Source organism: Pleurodeles waltl, chromosome 1_2, assembly GCF_031143425.1.
Source record: "Pleurodeles waltl isolate 20211129_DDA chromosome 1_2, aPleWal1.hap1.20221129, whole genome shotgun sequence".
In the NCBI taxonomy this organism is placed as follows: domain Eukaryota; kingdom Metazoa; phylum Chordata; class Amphibia; order Caudata; family Salamandridae; genus Pleurodeles; species Pleurodeles waltl.
In genome coordinates, this window is record NC_090437.1 from 681,028,106 (window position 1) to 681,049,197 (window position 21,092).

Genomic DNA, 21,092 nt, shown 5'->3' on the forward strand with positions numbered 1-21,092 from the left:
TACTAATTTATCTATGCATTTTTCTCATTAGTAAACACACATTAATCATTATATATATTTCTTGAATTAGCATATCTGCTCTATCACCAGGAATACAGCAATTCATTTGGTGAAATATAAAGAGTGAAAAATAGGTATCAAGGAAACTTTTGGATTTCCAAAATGGGCACAACCTAAGGTGTTGATAAGCAGTGGTTATTTGCACATCTCTAAATTCCAGGGTCCCCATACTAGGAGACAAGGGGCAATAACGCTTGTTTTCTATTCTGTGTTCCCCCAAGTCTCCGGATAAAAATGGTACCTCACTTGTGTGGGTAGGCTAATGCCTGCGACAGGAAACGCAACATGAACACATCACATTTTTACACTGAAATCTGATGTGTTTTTTTGGGAAGTGCCTAGCTGTGGATTTTGGCCTCTAGCTCAGCCGGCATATAGGGAAACATAGCAAACCTATACATTTTTGAAACCTAGACACATAGGGGAATTGAGAATGGGGTGTTACCCAGAATCCTTTGCAAACCTCAATATTTGGCCAAAAAAAACAAAAACACTTTTTCCTCACCATTTGGTGATAGAAAGTTCTGGAATCTGAGAGGAGCCACAAATGTCCTTCCACCCAGCATTCACCCAAGTCTCCCGATAAAAATGGCACCTCACTTGTGTGGATAGACCTAGTGCCCGTGACAGGAAATGCCCATAACATAAGGTGGACACATCACATTTTCCCAAAGAAAACTAACCTGTTTTTTGCAAAGTGCCTAACTGTGGAGTTTGGCCCCTTGCTCATCCGGCACCTAGGAAAACCTAGCAGACCTGGACATTTCTGAAAACACCTAGGGGAACCCAGGATGGGGTAACTTGTGGCGCTCTCACCAGGTTCTGTTACCCAGAATCTTTAGCAAACCTCAAAATTTGTCAAAAAAACACTTTTTCCTCACATTTCGGTGCTGCAAAGTTCTGGAATCTGAGGGGAGGCACAAACTGCCTTCTACCCAGCACTCCCCCACATCTCCCGATAAAAATTGTATCTCACTTGTGTGGGTAGGCCTGGTGCCCGCGACAGGAAATGCCCCAAAACACTATGTGGACACATGAAAATTATAAAACTACCTGTTTTTGCAGGGATGGGGGCACAAAAATAGGCTGATCTGCCCCCCAAACAAAAACACACACACCAATCCCTGGTGCCTAAGTGGTTTCTGCTCCCCCAGGGGCAGTAAAGACCTAAAATAAATTTGCTCCCCAGGGGAGCGACCCTTGCCTAAGGAGTCACTCCCCATCTGTAAAAAAAACAAATTGTCGTGAAAGAAAAATCCCTGGTGTCTAGTGGTTTCTGCCCCCCTTTAGGGCAGATTGGCCTGATAAAAATAGGCACATCTGCAAATGGCCTAAAACGATTTGCCCCCCAATGAGAATGACCCTAGCCTAAGGGGTTGTTCCCCACCTCTTAAAAAAAAAAAATTTTTTTTGTTATCCTTGGTGCCTAGTGGCTTCTGCCCCCCATCCCCCGGGGCAGATCGGCCTAATTAAAATAGGCCGATGTCTAATAATAAAATTCCCCCCTTGGGGAGCAGCCGTTGCCCAAGGGGCTGCTCTCCTTATTTTTTTTTACTACTAGTAAACAAACTCCCTGGTGCCTAGTGGGCATTTCTGCATCCCGATCGCTTTATGATCAAGCTGCAGAAATGCTTAAAATGAGATGAAAGGAAAGGAAAAGCGTTTACTTTCCTTTCATGTTTGTCTACCTGCCCCCACCCCTGATCGGAAGAGAAATGCAAGCATTTCTCTTCCAATCGTGCTGGAAGCTGAGCTTCCAGCATAATGGGCGTGACCTCTGATGAGGTCAGCGCAAGATCGTACGCTGACATCAGATGTCACTGGGGGTGTTCGGGGCCAGGGATGGAAGGGGTATCGATTCCCCTTCCATCCCTTCCCTGGGGGTGTGGGTGGGTGTCCCCTGGGGGGGAGCACTAGAGCTCCCCTCCCTATGGGCCGGTGCCAGGACATAATGGTTACGTCTATGGCGTCCCAGCGCTGCGCCACCGGAAGTAACCATTATGTCCGTGGCGCACAAAGAGTTAAAAAAAAAAAAGACAGCCAGCTGAAGTAAACACTTGTAGGACTAACACCAAGTAGGGATGCATGGTATCTGCCAGGTCTCAGTCACAGTCAAATAAAGCTGTCTTGGTTTCTAATGGGGAATTTAGCAGAATCCTTTGTCACATCACTATATATTTAGGGAAAGGATGCTGCAAAATATGAAAGATCTAATGAAATCCAGGTTATTACAATTCATTCAGAAATATCACTTAGAATTGTGGCAATTGATAATCTTCCCATTATATTTCCTACATTATTAGTGGGGAGTGAAAAATAGCCAACTAAACTAGAATATCAAATCACCAGAGGAAATGAAACATAATGACAAATACGTTTCAAAGAATGTTAATGAATTTAACTACACGATACACTTGGTGTCAATTCTAGTGAAGAGCAGCATAACATGGGGCGACATCAAGCTCAACAACGAAACATGTATATCTATAACCTACATACGCTAGAATAAAGCTCATAGAGAGGATTCGGCCTAAAAAGCCGTTGTTGTTGATCATATTTTATTATTAACCAGTTTTCTTTACTAATATTTGTGTGTGTGTGTGTGTGTGTGTGTGTGTGTGTGTGTGTGTGTGTGTGTATATATATATTTAAACACAGACACACACACACATTGAAAAGTCTGGTTTTATCCTAAAGTGGATTAGATTTATATGGCCTCAGCAGCCAGACCTTGAAAGAGTTGGAGCTGTAAAGAATTATTTCTAGGGATGCTAGCAGTTCTTGTTACATCATGGAGTTCACCTTTACATACCTGACTCTAGGTGACCTCAAGGAAAGGGCAAAGCAGTATGTCTGAAAACAAGGAGGAACTATTCTTAACAAACCCTATCTCAATTTGATCCTGATATTTGCTAAAATTTACTGTAGATTCCAGCCTGGTAGGACTCTGATCTATCCTGGTACAGTACATACCTGGCTTAAAGTCATCTGGGAAAATAGTATAATGTTCCAGACGTTTGAGTGTAGAACGCACTTCTTACTATATTAGCTATCTGTCTGTACTACTATCGCAGGTTACTTTATGGAAGAAATGGCAGATATGAGAATAACCCACAAACCCAAGAAATAATACAGCCTTCAGCACTTCATTTCATTCTGTCTGAGGTTTGCCAAGTCATGAAATTAATCTAAAGTGACTTCATGAGATGTCCAGTGGACACAGACATTCAAGAGGTAAAATCATTAAGATATTTATAAAAGGACTCTCATTGACAGTTGAAGAAGTCGAGGCATTTTCCACATAGACACAGAATGGGTAACATTATTGACTACCTACTCCCTGGGGAAAAAAGAAGAGTGCGTATCCCCAGAGTAACATTGAGAAAGTGAATTATTAATTGAAGACAGTTATGGTACAGTTTTGTTTGGTCTGGTGAAAGGCTTTCTGGTGAAAGGTTTCAATTCAAACCTGAGCTCAACGTATGGTAGCTATGACACAGAGGAGCCTATCTTAGTTTAGGGAGAATGTGAAGAGCATTTAGTAGTACCAAAACAGTGAAAAAGTCAAAAACCCATCCTAATAAAAATTCCACTCCAGTTTCTAAAACTAGAGACTAATTTAATGGACAAATTGACAACAAACATCTAATGAGCAGAAAGGGGGATATCAATTTGAGAAGATTTAGTTAAAAATGGCGCAAAAATGCACTCAATGCAAGTCAACAGGTCACAGTAGACTGGGACTTAGGCGCGATTTCAGGCTGATCATGATGGAGCACAAGTGGAATACAGCAACCATGTAGGACCCGTTTGGAGGTTCTGACTTGGCAGTTAGTCTCAAAAGTGGAAGTCAAAATCCCTCAGCGGGAAAAGGCAGCAGCCTTTATTGGAGGAGGTCTCTGTGACATCGGATAGACGCTGGATGAGGTGATGAGGAAGCCATTGATTATGTCATGAGAAAGCTCACAGCGGTATCATTTGAATCCCGGGCCCAGGAAAGTTTCCTTGCTGGTAGAATACTTTTGGCACCTTTCCCTGATCAATAATTTTATCTTTGGATGAGCAGGGTTCCATGAGGTTGAATACCTACTCACTGAGATCCCTCTAAAATGGATTTGCAGCTGCAGAGAAGCTCTGAGAGAGGTTGTGCCTTGGGCAAATCAGCGTGGCAATCTTGTTCTATTATTCTCAGGTTTTCAGAGGTGATGGGAGAATCCCAGTTAGACCCAGCTAGGGCTCCCAGGACCTCAGGAACAGCACTTGGTGGCCAGCTGGGCACTTAAGGAAAAAGGTCTCTTTTGGCTTGTTGCAGCACAGGCGATCCTTGAAGTCCACTTCTTTGTCCTGGGTATATGTGGGAGCAGATCCAGCCCTTCAGGTCTCCTCACAGTTATCAAACAGTAGGTGCAGTCTTTTTTCTGTTCTTCCACAGGTCCAGAGTATTCTGGAGAAGGTATCTTTTGCTTAATTTATGTCTGCCACTTGCATGTAAACGGAGGTGACGCCTAGCCCCTTCTCAACCAATAGGAAAACTGCAGCATTTCCTGTGTGCCCTACTGAAAGCAATCCCACATTCCCCCTCTTACTAAATCCAAGACGGAGAACCCCTTCTCCCCTTGTGCAGAACCTGTGCTCCCACCCAGAGGTATTGTCAGGATAATGAACAGCCAATCCTCTGTGGTCACTCCAAACCAGTTCTGGGGACAGTTTTGCCCCCACTGGGTTTGGTGCCCATCTGACGAAGTGGACAAGTTAAAGGTCCAGGTCAGAAGTCATCTAAAATCTGCTTGTGAAAGGGAAGCCCCCTTTGGGGTAACTTGAGTTCCTGAGGACAGCCCAGCTGGTCTTCCTGCAATTAGAACAAAAAAAAAACCACGCCCAGGCCATTGTCTCTGCTTTGGGAGCAGTTTTCACACCTCCTCAGGGCTGTTCATCTGCTGGGTGCCAGCTGTAGGGCTAATTCAAATTAGCCTCCAGGAGCTTGAGGCAGGGAAATTGTAACTTTCTAAAAAGCCAGTTTTTCTTAATATTTATCAAAACTCCAACTTCCCAATATGTTGGGTGTTTAATAAATATCAATAATACCCATTTAATCATTTTTCTAGCTGCTCCCGAACTTGAGATAGCAGAATTAATATTTAATATTGCACCTCATTGTTTTTGTATGGGCCAGTCTGCATTTCTGTACTGAATATTTGTTTTGGGTGCTAGTCACAATAAGGGCATGGTAACTCTAAATTTATATATGCCTTACTTTTAAAAGCATGCACACTGCCTTGTGGGCTACAATGCCTTCGTAGGGGTGACTTATTAGTATTTAGAAGGAAAATCTTCTCCTGTCAGAAATGGCCATTTTGACAGGTCGGTCTGCCTATTTAAAACTGCAGTAGCCAGGCTCCAATAGTAGGCCTAACATCATGCTTCTCTTGTTACTTTAGTAGATGTTACAGTAATGCTATAGTGCCCAGGTGACATTTAACTTTTCAAGCCCTGGCTGTATTTTTGGACACCATGGGCCTCATTATGAGTCTGGCGGTCCTGGGGCATGGTTAGTACCAGTGCAGAGTGTCAAAAACAGCAGCATCAGTCCACAAAAAATGGGGTGACTATGCCAAAAGAGGCACTTTCTCACAGTAAATAAGAGCAAACATCCTTTGTAATTCTCTGCTACATTAATCTTGTCTGATCTTATGGCTATCACAGTTAAGATTTAGCATTTTCATTCTAGTGGTGGATGCAGTTTCCCTGTTGTCAGCCCTATGTTTAAACATAGATTTTACAAACTTAATGAAAATAATTCTTCTCCCAGCTTGAAAAGAAGCATGTTCATTAAATTCTGATCTGGGCACTAGTACTAGCCGTACTGATAGACACTAGCCCACTACTAGGAGTAGTATCGTCTGGCTTACATGAGTTAATTCTGGAAAAAAATGTGTTTTGCATCAGCTGAAGCCTTCAGTTCCCCGGAATAATGATTTTGTTGCTGAGTCCAAATGTAAGTGTAATGCACTGGAATATACCTGAAGGTGCAGTGACTCTCCAGAAGATGAAATAAGCTACTCTGCAGTTTTAAAGGTCTGTAAAAATGGGAATACAAAATAGAAAAAGATTAGTCTATACAGTTGTCGAGATATAAAAAATAGACCTTTAGTTTCTTGGCTGGTGTGTTCCCAAACAATCACAGTCTGGATAAAGCCCCATACAGCCTTTCTCTTGCATTCTGCTCGCAGCTACCTACCCTGTATTCAGAAACATACTTTTCCAGGGATCCAGGATAGCCTGACTGCCATGTAGACCTGGTGGTACCGGTTATCTGACCATGTGCCAGAACTTGACCTGGAGAGACCCAAACAGATCTTGGATCGCTGCAGTACAGAACATGCCTGAACCATATCAATCCCTTGTTACCAAAGGGGGACCCTGAACAAAACTGAGCGTGCCAGGTGTCATGACTGGCTTTTTGCCTAGCAATCAGGGATTCATTCTGTAGCTGTGGCACACAGATCTGGAATTATTCTGTTTCATCAGCACTTCAGGCATATAAAGAGAGTGACCAACATTAATTTCTGCTTACATATTTATCCAGATCATTCTGGCTAGATCGCTACCAGTTTCTTGTACTGATAAAGACTCCAATTGATTTGTCTTAACTGGGGTCAAAACGTCAACAATGTATCGGCCTACGCATATCCTTAACCGAAGGATTTTGAGACTCAAATGCTCATAACATTGGGTTTTTTTACTGAGTTGCTCATATATCTAGTGGGTACTGGTCCCTTGTACATACTGTACTATACTAATTGTGCACTTTACCTATTCTTCCTGACTCAGTTTTTCAGTTGCACTGTGCCATCACTTGGAGTACCTGTTGAATACAATATGATGATTAGTATAATTTATTTGTCACTTTGAATAGTTTTGAACATCTCCATTTGCGTTGATTTTTTTCTTCCTCTTGGAGATTGGCCTATTATGTGTTTATAACAAATAATTTCCTAGCAGGACTATTTTTTATTTTTTTATTCTGAAGACTGGGGACAGGGCATCCTTGTTTAGTCACACACTCAATACATTATTGATCAGAATACTACCAGCTCTTTTGGACCCAGGCAGTGGGTCTGGAATAATGTAATGTAACCCACCTATGTATAGGGGTCTAAAACCCATCTTTTCCCCAACTTGAGGTTCCTTCCTCCACTGATTTTGAAGTCCATCAGCTAACTGACTTTATATTTTTCTCCTTCACTGGACTGTGCTCTTGAACTGTGAAGGAGGTTAGAGCCAGCTCCCTGGCTCACACCTAGTAGGCAGGTTTTAGTAATCTTGTTGCTATTGCCATTGCACACGATTTGTGCAGTCTTGTGAAGTTCTCTATTAGCTGTATTTCTGTTTTGTTGGAGTGGAAGAAAGCATTATGTCTGTATTAAAGAAGCCCTCTGTTGAATGCAATGATCCATGATTGTTCTATTTCATTACTGCCAAATGCCGTTGAGGCTAAGCCAGAAGTTAGTTTGCAAATTTAATCTTTAACTAACTCTTTTCTTGGTCCTGTGCAAATGGGTTTTAGAACATTTCACATGACTGAGATAGCTTTGCTTGTAGTCAAAAACAAAATTAGTTAGCTGTTGGAGCAGGTAGGTACTGCAGAACTGATGCTGTTGTTCTTGTCTGCTGTTTTCAGTACTGCAACCCATGTGATACATATACCTAGAATGCATGAGACCGGTAAGAAGAAGCCTAGCTTTAGAATGGATTACTTCCAGGCATACCCATGTCACCTTATCATTCTGCTTCTAAACTGTTAAAATGTGGTGTTCTGCTTGGCCCTTCCATAAGCTCAATTATGTTTGTGTTTTTAAGTATCCCCATTGGCGGAACTCATTAGAACCTTTGTTTTTTTGTTTGTATTACTTTGACTGCATCCGGCTGATATGCTCATACAAGTAATGTTTATATAAGGAGACCAGGAAGACAGGTACATTTTATATCCTACTTCCATTTAACCCCCTTTTTAATCATACCACCACTAGGAGATCTATTAAATTATTGGAACCGCTAGGAGGCCGGTATCTTTAGCTTTTCCGAGAGCCCACCACTGTTGTCCCTTACCTGAATCACATTGCCGTGAAAACATCAGTGCCCCCAAGTATTATGTAGGTTGCAGTACTCCCGTAGCGTAACAGGAGGAACCCAATGATGAAGCATGCTGCCAAGGGGTAACCCTGCTGGGTGAGGTTTTTTTTTTTTAAGGAAATTCATTTTTCCTTGTCCTTCCTGTGGGGACTCCCCTTCTGCTGGGTCTTTTTGTAATGTTGCATAGGCCATTTGTTCCCAAAGTCAGGAAAGTCCATCAAGTGGGATGTTTTTCCTTTCAAGCCATGAAGATCTGGAATCCTCTCCCAATTGGTCTGCATTCCTTTTGAACAATTTCACTAACAGAAAGCCTTCAACACTTAGCTTTTCGGTCAATAGTGTTTTAGCCTGCATTCTAATTTGCCTGAATCCTAGTTCCAGGGCACATTTTAGCATGCTTTATAAATTAAGATGTCCCACTGTTGGCGTTCAAGAGCACCCTACTCCACCATAGATCTCCTGGCATCAGAACCTCCTATGTATTCTGTTCTGCATTTCCAGATAAGCTCTCTTCTAATCCCTTGCTATCTGTATCATATTTTCTGTAATATTTGTTGTTGTTTTCAGGGATTTGGGGCACAAACACGTCCATTAGAGGTATTGCCCAGTGTGCTGGCCATGCTGCAATCCCAATCATTTTATTTCTATTGTTTGTCATGGTTATGCATTTGTGAAATTGTTCTCATTTTGTGATTTCACCTTAAGTAAGTCTATATTATGAATTACCGTAGGATTTATAAAGTGATTCTCATTGCTTATTAAGTTGCTATCTTTAGTGTGCATGCTTATGCAAGATGGTCTACCTTAATTGCCAAAGTATTTGTTCATCTTGGCATTCTGGTTGGTTAAGCATTTGAAATCTTTTGCCATTTAGGAAGGCTCTATCGTGTGTCAAATGCAAGCTAGAGGTCTGATGAATTGGTGCTTAGGCTGTTATGAATAGAACTGCAAGCTAATATTGCCTCCTGTAAATTCTGTTGATTTAATTACTATGAGAGCGGATAGCAACACTTCAGAAGTGGCAAATAGCGTCTTTTGCCAACTGAGTATAAGTGTGAACCATGTATACAGGTTATTTCAAGGTGGTTGCATGTGTCTAGTGGTGGAAGGTGTGCATTCTCCAACCAACATGACACCTAAGGGTGTTGTACTTGACAGTACTGTAGTAGGGTGCTAAGTAGTTACTAAGTACTTACAGTGTTACTAATAGCTGTTACATCTGTTGTGCTTGATCTGCTGTACGTACAGTGAAGTCTCTTGCTTGTGCTCTGTGCCCATCTGAAGGCTGGGTCTCCTAAGAGATCGTGTCATAGGAAATGACGTAGGAACAGACATAAGAGGTCAGGTCCCTGATCCGATGTAGCAGCCATTTGTGTTTTTTTGCTTGTGCTTTTAGGCAAATTATTATCTGCTTACTCAATCAACCAATCAATGACATCCTAGCACTCCAAAGCAGAAACTGAGAACGCGGGCAAGCTAACATGTCTAATTTTGGTTAAACAGATTTAATTCTTTCCTAAAAACTTGCTCGGACATGCAGAGTTTGATAGGCAAAGAATTCCGAAGCCTTGCTGTCAGATAGTAAACAACCACACACCATGACGAGTTTTAGCAAACCTGCGGATACGTATAAATCAGAGGTGATTGGATCTCAAGACCTCTCTTGTTGATACCAGCCCAGTCTGCTTCTCAGGTAACTGGGGCCTTAGTCCTCCTAGGCTCTATATGTCAATGAAAGCACCTTAAATTCATTTATTTTTGCCACAGCGAGCTAGTGCAACTGCTTTAAATGCAGTAAAATGTGTTGACAGAAAGGAGCCCGCCGGATTAACCTAGCAGCCGCACTCTGTATGATCTGGAGTCATTGGAACAAAAATGCAGGAAGTCCCAGGTAGATAGAGGCTGTTGGCATAATCCAGGCGGTAAGTCACAAGGGCATGAATCAAAGTTTTGTGAGTCTCAGCCTGAAACAAATGTAACAACTTCCTGATGTACTTAAGCCTCAGGAAGCAGATAGAAGAGATCTGCTTAGTCTGGGCTGCAAAGGAAACATCAGAGTCGAATGGTAGACCTAAATTCTTCACTGGGGAGGGGGGTTCATTTCAACCAGCCACCAAAGTTTAGCTGGGGGAAGGGGGTTCTGGCTTAGAAAAAGGACCTCGGTATTATCTGTATTCAGTTTAAAAAAATTACAGTCAATCTGATTGGCTATACTTTTTAGGCACTCTTTAAATTTAGTTGCGTATCATCCGCATGGGAGACTCCCTTCACTCCCCAAGTTTCAGTGATCATGGCCGGAGGAGCAAGTTAGAGATTAAAGAGCCCTAAGGCACCCCGCAAACTAAAGGCTCTGGGGAGGTGGAAAAGGATAAAGAAAGACCCACTGTGAGTGCGCTCTCAGGAAGGATCGAATCCAGGATAAAACTGAGCCCCGAAAGCCAAATAGGCTTAATCTGCTCAGTAATGTGGAGTATGCCAATGTTGAATACTGCCAACAGATCTAACAACACCACATGGCAGCGTTTACACCGTCCAGGGATTCTCTTACAGACTCTGTTACTTTCAGTAAGGCAGGTTCTTTACTGTATCCGGAAGGAAAGCCTGATTGTGTATCATATAACAAATCATTTGCCTCAACAAAGAATGAAAGTTAGCAATTTACTAGCTTCTCCAAGATTTTAGTGGGAGCTGGGAGAAGAGAAACCTGCCTGATATTACTGAGTACACTCAGGTTAGCATTAGGTTTCTTCAGGAGAGAAAGCAGGAATGCCCATTTCTAGATTGATGGACAGGCCCCAGATTTCATAGAGGTGTTCCAAATCTCCAATTGTGATCAAGCTTTTTACAAAAGCCTTTCTCAGCTCTTAAGGTATGGGAAACCATGGAGCCGAAAGCTTGGATCTTTTGGATGTATGAAGTTCAAGGGGACCAAGGCCTTTGAGATCCATTGATTAATTAAGATTGCATCACTATCAGGGTTACCTGAGAGAACTGGGAGGAGGATTGGAGCAACAGCTCCTAGGACTCCTTTGCCTCCTTTTGCCAGTCTCTTCTCAAGACAGTCGTGGAACTATTCTTTTACTGGTTTTGAGGTCCCTCAAAAGAGAATGGGACAAGGTAATGATCTGTCCACACAAAGTGAAGAGGGTCACTGTTTTGGAAGCTAGTGATGTCGGAGAATATGTATTCCAGTATGCAGCCTACTTTATGTGTGGGGGGGGCAGAGACGTGTTGAGTTAGGCTAAGGCCAGCCAGGGTCCGATTCAGGTGGGAGACCTGGTCGCAGTTTGGGATGTCAGAATGGGTTTTATAAGTCTCCCAATACCCTAAAATTGGCGTATTGTAACACTAGTTAGGCAATAGAATCACACAACAGAGGTAGACAACTATTTGGGCAATCAGAGTTTGTAAATTAGCAGACCAGAGAAGAAAAAAAAGGGAGATAATTTGATACAGAAGGTAACACCTTCTTTAATCCCAATATGGCCCAGCCTTAAAGAAGAAACTTCTCACATATCTCTGAGAACGATGGAGACACCACCTCCTATCTTGTCCCCCTCCCGATTTGCATACTGAATCTGATAGCCCAGAGGGATGGCCAAGGTAATGTCTGGGTTTAAACTTTCCTTGAGCCACGTTTCTGTAAGAAATATAAAATTCCACGTGTTATTGGATAGTAAACACAATAAGTCTGTAGCATGCTTGGGGAGAGACATGCAGTTAATGAGGAAGGCTTTGAAGCCTCTCGCACTGAAGGATGCGGCGGGGGCATGAGAACACCTTTGTCAAGTGAGGCATAAGCATCCTGAATTCTCATAGAAGTAAAGCACACATGCATTACACTGAGCCAGAGGCACTCATAGCACAGGGATCAAACAGCATGGTTGGATGGCAGGCGCCAGAATTTAGGGATAACAGAGGTTCTCCTGAAAGGGAACGAACCTGAGTAGTAGCAGAATGGGCAGCATGGCGTTGAATGCAATTCGGATGCAGACTGTCACAGACGGGCTTGCTTTTGGCGCACCAGCAACACTCCTGCTGCACCCGCTCGCAGCACGGATTTCCTTCAGTAAGTGTTTGGGAGCAGGTCTCCTAACACTAGACCGCTCACCAATCAAGATGGTGTTTGAAAAATTACCCCGGGAGATGGAGTAAAAATGGCGCTCCACTTCGTCTAGGAGCCCATAAATTATGCCCCCACAGAAAATCACAAAAGCTCCAAACAAAGTGTGATATGCAACAAGAGCCAAGCGGCTCAAAGCAGCAGAAGTTAGGCTAACAGCTGTTTATGTTAATGGACATTAACTTATTGGAAACTTGTGTGCAGGCCCGTGCTATTCTGAGGAAGTTTGAGGACATTTATCGATGTCCTCTGATTATTAGCACATTGAACCTCGTATTTAATTGATGTGAACTTTATTATTAAGAACTAATTTTCATTTGAGTAATTAACAATGGGAATTCTTCTAAGGTAAAGATAAATGTGGGTGATGAACGGACTTAGAAATAAACTCTTGAGAACAATGAAATGATAAGGTAATGAATGCATGGAATTAGCTTTAACCAGTTAAATATCAAAGGTGGAAATTCGAGATTCTGCTGTCATATAATCTCCACAGTGTAGGAGCTCTCCTTTTGGTCACCTTGCCTGGGTGATAAACCTGTGCCAGTATCTTGTGTAAAGTAAACTTGAGTGTTAAACCTGCTGCTGTCAAATCAAATAAATGGTAGTCCGGTCGTGTCATTTTAAGCTTTGATGACATTGTTTTCCTTCCCTCATAAGAGCCAGACTTTAAACACCTTCCATCCGAGCGACAGCAATGCACTGCATATGGACTTGCCTGGCAAAGCTATAAAAAATAGCTAATAGTCCAGAATTCAGAGTGTTTAAACTGAAAAACACATATGCAGTATCTCCTGCCCTGGATTCCCTTCATTGGTTTCAGTGAAGCAAAGGTTTCTTGTAAGGCTGTCTGCCTGGTTCATAAGGCCTTGTTTGATGACCGGTCCTTTCTTCTAACCCGACGCTTTCATTGTTATCAATGCAAACACTTTTCCAGGGTCCAGCGCCTAAATTTAAATCTGTCATAATCCACGGCAGTGCCTTCTCTATAGCTTCTGCAAAACTTCGGAAGGCACTAGCACTATAGATAAGCTGAGAAGCATTCTCGATCTTTCTAATTTTAGGAAAGCTGCGAAACTGTGACTTTTTCTTGTCACTGTATTATAGGTGGTGCCCAATTCCTCCTGGTACTACGCTTTTTCTGCAACCTAAATTCAGCACAGGGATGTTGTTAAGTGATTGCAAGTGCTTTATAAACAATACAAATAAATAAACCTTGGAAAAAAGTGATGTATATGTGTCTGTCATATACATATTTTACCTCTTCTAGGCTGCACTCTACTCACAAGAATGGGACTCTTACCACCTTGTTAGGGAACACCCACTGAGCTGATATTTGCAAAGCAGCCACCTGCTCAACCCTACACACTTTTACTAAACATTATTGTGTGGACATTTTGGCCCCTCAGCAAGCTCTAGTTGGCCAGACTGTTGCAAGGACATTATTTGAAACATCTGCATCATCCACAATCTAGCCACCACTGCTTGGAGGGCACCGCAATGTTTGTATCAACAACCACACAAACGCTACCAATGGAAAATACTGCTTACCCTGTAAGCGTCTGTTGCCCATAGTGCTGTAGATTCACATGCACCCGCCCTCCTCACTGGATTGTCGTACAGAGCTTCTCATAATCACTATATTTATTTTACATCGTGCTCCTGCACCAACGTTTTCGTTCACACTCCACGCATCCTCTCACCCGCTGTGCTGTGCTGGAAACAATCTAACATGAAGTCGGAGACGTGCATGGTACAATAAGAGGAGTCACAGAACATATATGTATGTGTGTGGTTTTTATCACAGCCCCAAAAAAACTGAAGAAATGGTAAAATAGAAAATCTCTTTCGCACTTCTATGAATGATATCACAGCAGTACAAGCAACACCTTGTATCATTGTGACATTACACCTGACAAAAACATTTACTATAGCCTTAGAACCCGCCGTAGCGGGCTCTACCGGCTATTAAAGGCCGGCTCCCCGCGTTAAATGCACGAGCCGAAGGCGAGGGCATTTAACAAGGGAGAGGGACTTTAATAGCCGGTAGAGCCCGCTACGGCGGGTTCTAAGGCTATTAGAACATTCTGCCACTCAGGGCAGAATGTTCTATTAAAAAAAAAAAATGTTTACGGAGCCCGAGGGGATTAATATCCCCTCGGGCTCCGTGAGGCTTTGTTCACAGCTCTTGCTGTGAACAAAGCGTTGGCGCTGCGGGCTTTTACCGGCCAGTAAAGCCCGCAGCACTCCATTGTTTTCAATGGAGCTTCCAGCATTCCAATGTTCTAATACTTATTTAACATCCTTGCTCTACTTCTTCAGTGCCGCCTGACCTTTGACCTCTCTTCATGACTTATGATTGTATCAGGAGCTCTCTTCATTTAAAGAAACTGCATCAACTGCTGGCGACTTTAACAGCCCAGAGCAACGAAAGCATTGGCACTGCCAGTAGGTCCAGCTTAATGAAAATGCCCCTTCATCCATTGATGAGTTTAGGCACTCCGTAATTCATCATACGCATTCTCGTTCTTGCATTTACCCACTTACATACATGGAATAAAACACACATATCAAACTCAGCAACATATGCAAGATAAATTAAAATAAAGTAGAAAAAGAAAACCTACTGCCAATAAACATGGCAGTCTTGCAGTGGTTGTTATATTGTAACACATGAAGGTATTTGTGTAGCATGTGTTACCCCTGTTTGGGGCTCTGAAGTGCTTGTCCTTGCAGATTGCATAATGCACCATGTGGCTGCATGGTTGGACAAGTTGCCTTCTTTTGAGTCTGTGTGTGAGGTGTTCCCACATCATGTGTGATGACCATAAAGGTGTGGTTATTCTCTACTTAGTGCACTATGGTATTAATGTTCCTGCATTGCATGCACAATACCATTCCTTGATGATTGCCTGATTTAGAGGCAATGGCCACGTGGGGTGTGGCACAGTGCTGATGAAACGAACTACATGCAAGGAGTTTGTTACCACTGTCAAGGGAGCTGGAGTATGCTCTAAAAATAAAAATTAACAAGCATTTGCAATGCAGTGGGTCTTGCGTTTGCTCGAGTTAGAGCTATTAGCATTGTAAACTCCTAACTGGACTTTTCTTGCCACATAAATTGAAAGTTTAAAGTAAAACAGTTTCACATAACTAACTGGACTTTTCTTGTCATATAAACTGAAAAGTAAAGGTTTCTCATAAGCGAGCCGACGGCCGCCATTAGCACAAAGCAGACACACAAGGGGAAATAAAAGTTCGCTCACAGTGAAACCTAACGGCAAAAGTGCAATTATCCATGTAACTGGCAAAAGTGCAATTACCTATTTATCAGGATCGATGTCATGCAAAGCGCTAGACTACTGCCCAGCGAGATCGCGCTGCGAAATAGAGAAAAAGTAGTCCAGAAACCAGACGGAAAACATTGAGCCTTGTGTTTTCGGTAGGTGGTCGGTGCACTCGAGGAGGGCTAAACACCGGAAAAGGCATGACGTATGCATGCCTTTCACTAATGAAAGCAAAAGGCAAGGCCGCAACCAATTAAAGTGACTGACATGACATGGGCGTGGTTAGAAGTCCAAAGAGAAATTACAGCAAAGGATGGAGCGCTTTGCGCTCGCCCCTAAAAATGTAGGAAAGGGAACTTTTAAAAGGGGAAATGGAAAACAAATGGATTCTTGCACCAGCATTGGCAATGAAGCACAGTCATTTTGTGAGCATGTGCCCAGAAAAATGCTGTCATTCAAAGGGCAAAAGAGTCAATGGCTGGAGTGGACTGACCCATTGCCCCACACTGTATGCTGTCATGAATGGAAGGACAGTTTGACACTCATACAGACCAACGGCAGAAGGGGATTGAACCAAAGCCCTTTTGTTTATGCGAGAGTAGTTCATTCTAAACAGTAGTCCTGTCAGGGAACCGAAGACAGCACACTATGCGAAATGCTTAAGATTAAGACTTATTAGATGGTGCAGCGCATAGGCACTTATTTTTTAGGGACAGCACTTATTTTTCAGCCTCAGGCATTATACTGCGAGCAAAAGACGCATATGAGAAAGACGGAGAAAGAGAAAGACAAAAAAAATGTCACAAAGGGAGAAAGCAGAAAGCTGCAAGAGTGAGTTGAAGGGGCAGGGTATGGTTTTAAATGGATTCAAGGGGCCCGAGATTGTATCATGATTACGCTACCTCGGCATTACGTGCTCGCACATTTAATTTAAAAACCGCGTGTTTCAGAGGAGAGCTATGAGCACCGGCACATTTTTATTTACAAATTAACCCCTGATTAGAAGGTAGTGCAGACACTCCCACACGAGCAATGCATTTTTGACTACAGAAAGTCTTCGTCGCGGCCAGCAGTTCTATTTTTTATTTTTATTAATTGAAATCAAGGACGCGTTTCACAGCACTTCTAGTGCATTAAGGGAACTGGCCTCTGCCCATCGGATGGCAATACACAGAACAGGATTAGAATTTGAACAGCAGATCTATTGATTTCTATGTTAATATTCCATTTTCATGATTGTTCATTGAGTCACTTTCTGCTCTTAATCCTAAGAGAAAGAAATTCAGTCTGTACAGCACAGTTATGACGCAAGTGCGGTAAAGCTTGGTGATGTCTTCGTAAGAAGTTTAATAGAAAAATTAAACATTTGTGTTGAAGGAGTAGTTCTTATTGGAGTTTACCCGATAAATAGCAGCATGTATCAAATCTAGACTTTTCGTGATGATTTCTGAATATGTTGTTTTTGTATTACAAAAGGGAGTATACTTTTCACTCATTGAAGTTTTCTGTATTTTTCTTTCGGCATAATATAGTTGTTATCCTTTTACTTTTATAATAACTTATTTTTCTTGTATTTTGTAGCCATTCCACAATTTGAACGTAGCAAAAATAACACCAGATGGAGGTAAGTATTTTCAAAAGTCCTGAATATTATTTTAATATTAATACATAACATAATAGCTGCACTATAAATACAGATGACACACAATTTTGAGAAGCTTACTTTTACTGCAGTGATTTTTTGACAAATAACAACGTGCATATGCCTTGTTATCAAAACAGATTGCTTCTTGCTTTTGCAAAAGGACTATGAAATAAAGTGCATTATTGCAGGTTTAGCTTGTTTTGGCTCGGCATTGCCCTTCTGTCTGAGATTTTCATGGTTTCACAATCCCAGCTCCTTAAGATTTCATAATCCCCCTGTAATATTTGAAACAATTCTAGTTTGGTTCAAAAATATTTCTTTGCATAATGTCAGGGATCTGAACGTGTGACCTGCTGCTATGCAAACCATACCGCTCCCCATTGCTAATATAGCCTTAGAGCCCACTGTAGCGGTCTATACCAGCCATTAAAGGCCTGCTCCAGCGTTAAAGGCCTAAGCCGAAGGCTAGGGCCTTTAACAAGGGAGCAGGACTTTAATTGCCAGTATAGCCCAGCTACGAAGAGCTAAAGGCTATTAGAACATTCCTCCACAAGCAGGCAGAATGTTCTAATAAATAAAGCAAAGTCCTTAGGGAGCCCTTGGGCTTGAAATCCCTTCGGGTCCGTGAGGCCTTTGTTCACAGTTCTTGCTGTGAACAAAGAACATTGGAATGTTGACGCTCCGGGCTTTTACTAGCCAGTAAAAGCCCTGAGCACTACATTGTCTCCAAAGGAGCTCGCAACATTCCAATGTTCTAATCTACCATACATCTCTGCTGTTGTGCAAGTTTGACACTATCTGCAGAAAAAGGGGAGTTTATATCCATATTGTGTACATTCATGCATTCACTCTTCTGCCTTTTCACATGCAGCTTTCCGTTAGGTTGAGGAGGGACACAGGGGTTCTTGGACGACCACTACATGCTTTGTTAAAGAAATAGATGCATCTCTGTATGTTGATGAAGACCATAATTCTTGCTCTGAAGTCCTTTACTAACATTTGCAGTCTACAGCCCTCTCTTGTTTCTTCACCATTTTGCACTAAATGTCATACCAGCTCTGCAATTCCTGTGAATTTTTCACATGTACTCTCCAATACAATTTTAGATAAGACCTGATCTATGGATTCTTAAAATATTAATCATGTTTAAGTCTAATCTGCATTTTCCATGTTTTTTTTCCTTACATTAAGAATTGTGCAGTTTAGAAAAAAACGGCACAATAAGTTCACTTTAGCTGTGTTTTAGGTGAAACTCTGAGTTTAAAAAAAAAATATTTTGAGTTGTTAAAACCAAAGCTAACCATAACTTTACTTTAACCTTTGTTGTTTTCAGTGAATATTTTTATTTATACACACACACATGCATTTGGATACATGTATATGCACAGACACAAAAATAATTAACAAAAATTAAAACTGCGAAGTTGCAAAGTAAAAACAAAAACAGTCAAAGAGTAGGTATGGTGATATATTTCAAACTGGCGAAATAGAGTATTGCTGAAAATCTTCTGGAACCGAATAAAGGAGCTAAAGGATCACTTATATATATATATATTCACTTAAAAGACCAACGGTTACAGGGATGTTATAGTTAGGCTCACGTTTTAAACGTACAAAGCCATAGAAATTCGCCAGTTACAGTTACCTCAAGTAACTATAACTCGTGCCCTAAGGTAACTATAATTCGCACCCTCGCCATGCGCAGTTTTTTGTTGTTGTAAAAATTACATAGATAATATCAATGAGATATCATCAAAGATGTCATTAGTGCTTTAATTTGTAGGGTAATTAGCAGTGCATTGCGAGGGTGTGAGTTATAATTACCTTAGGTTGCAGCCAGACCCTGCGGCCAACCCCCCCCCCCCCCAACCACCCAACCCCATGCTGTGCACAGACCCTGAGTGGGTCTGTGAGTAGGTGCATGAGGGTCTGGCTGGGGCTGTGTGTGTGCACAAGGGACTGATTGGGGCTGTGAGTGGGTGTGTAAGGGTCTGAGTGCATGTGTGGGTGGGATAAAAAGATTGATAGAGAGAGAAAGAGGGAGGGAGAGAGATAGGGATTTGATGTAAGATCTACGTAGAATGAGATATTGCTGTACAATTTAAAATTAAAAAAATGATCTGTCATTTTTACAAATTAAATCCAGACTGCTCAGTGTGAAGGTCTAGCGACCCTCACACTGAGCAATTGCTAATGATTATTTTTTTGCAGCCCTTTATGGGCTATCTGGGACCGCGAGGGAGCTCTCAAGGGCTCCCCCTACATATATATTTAGGTTTAAAAAAATGTTTTTAATAAAAAGCCTTTACGGGCTACCTGACTGCGGGGGAAGGGTACCGCTGCTTCAGCAAGCGCTGTGCTGCTTTGACAGCATGCATGCAGGTGATAGAGATGAAAGCTTCAGATTTGGTCAGCGAGAGCTGCTGTACAGGTCCCGCTGTCAAAACCCAAAGTGTCTGCTATGGCTTGGCTGCAGCCAGACGAAAGCAAAAACTGTGTCCTGGGGGGTGAGCACCCTGGGACATAGCAGGCACTGCACCTGGGGTGTGACGGGCCCCTGGGCCATCGGACGTTCTTTGAGGGGGGCCACGCAGCCCCCCTCCAATGTATGCATAGCTCTGGGGAGGTGGTGGTCCCCAGGGCTTTGGGGTCCCTCTGATACAAATAACCCATGCCCTAACGTAACTATAACTCGCGCCCTCACCATGCAGTGCTAATTACTCCAAAAATGATGGTACTCATTACATCTTTGATAACATCATTGATAACATCAATGTAATATTTGCAGTCACAAGTTAAAGATACCTTAGGGCACGAGTTAAAGTTATTTGGGATAACTCTAACTATCACAGGTGAATGTCTGTGGTTTTGTACATTTAAAATGTGAAGAGTTTATGCAGTAAGGTTTTTTGCCAAAGATCTTCTGCCTGCAGATGCTTTACTGCCAATGTGATTCTCTCTGACCATGTATTTGAGACCTCCGGCATCTTGAGGCTGATTTCTTTCCAAATCAATGCCTTTAATGAGTTTGGCATCACTTGTCTTAGCAGAGAAGCATATTTGAGGAGTGCCCCATCTTGTACCAATGCTTGTTCTTCGAGACCATATTCCAATCTGATTTGCGCCGGAGAAGAGCTGTATGGCAGTGAAAAAAGGAGGCAAAAATCTTTGCTCTGTGCGGTATCCCTGAAATTGTCAAACTTGACAGGGAAAATTTCCAGACCATATGCCAGAGTGGGCAGAAACTTTGCCTTGATCACCATAAGGAGTGGACTCCAGGTTGGACTTTGCAGTTGCGTAGACAGGGCTTGTCCTGATGCGTGTTGAGGCTCCATCCTTGCTTTCAGGGTGTTTAGGTACAGGCGGTGAAACCAGCGCTTCTGTAGCCAAACACCAAGATATTTATAACTACTGCTTCTCCCCTCTGAACGATCCCCAAAGAGCCATCGCTTTTTCTTGCTTACATGCGTTCAAAGATGAGTATCTTAGTTTTCTCCAGATTCACAGACTGCTCATTTGTCTTACAATATTGATGAAAAGTATTTAGTACCTTTTGAAGACCAGTGCCTGAAAGATTCAATAGAACAATGTCATCTGCATATAATAATGATGTTATTAATTGTTGGTCCAATTTAGGAGGATGGGAGCTAGTGGTATTCAATTGTTGGAGAGATCTGCCAAGCATAAGTTAAATAATGTTGGGACTAGCACACAGCCTTGCTTGGTGCCTCTGTCTATCTGAATGTTAGCAGTAACTCTTCTATTGCCACCTGCTTTAACTCTGGCCCAGTTATCTGAGTTTGAGCTGTATTCCTTTTAGCAACTTCAGCATAATATTGAAATT

General features: G+C 42.2%; 1 protein-coding gene across 3 annotated transcripts in view; it reads left to right on the top strand.

Moving 5' to 3' along the window:
• ARHGAP10 (Rho GTPase activating protein 10) overlaps window positions 1-21,092 on the top strand; it is an 849,665-nt gene that overhangs the window by 406,088 nt on the left and 422,485 nt on the right. For all 3 annotated transcript variants that reach the window (XM_069242631.1, XM_069242629.1, XM_069242630.1), the window contains exon 12: window positions 17,185-17,227. In XM_069242631.1, the coding sequence (XP_069098732.1) occupies window positions 17,185-17,227 (43 nt within the window). The remainder of the gene's footprint in view (window positions 1-17,184; window positions 17,228-21,092) is intronic.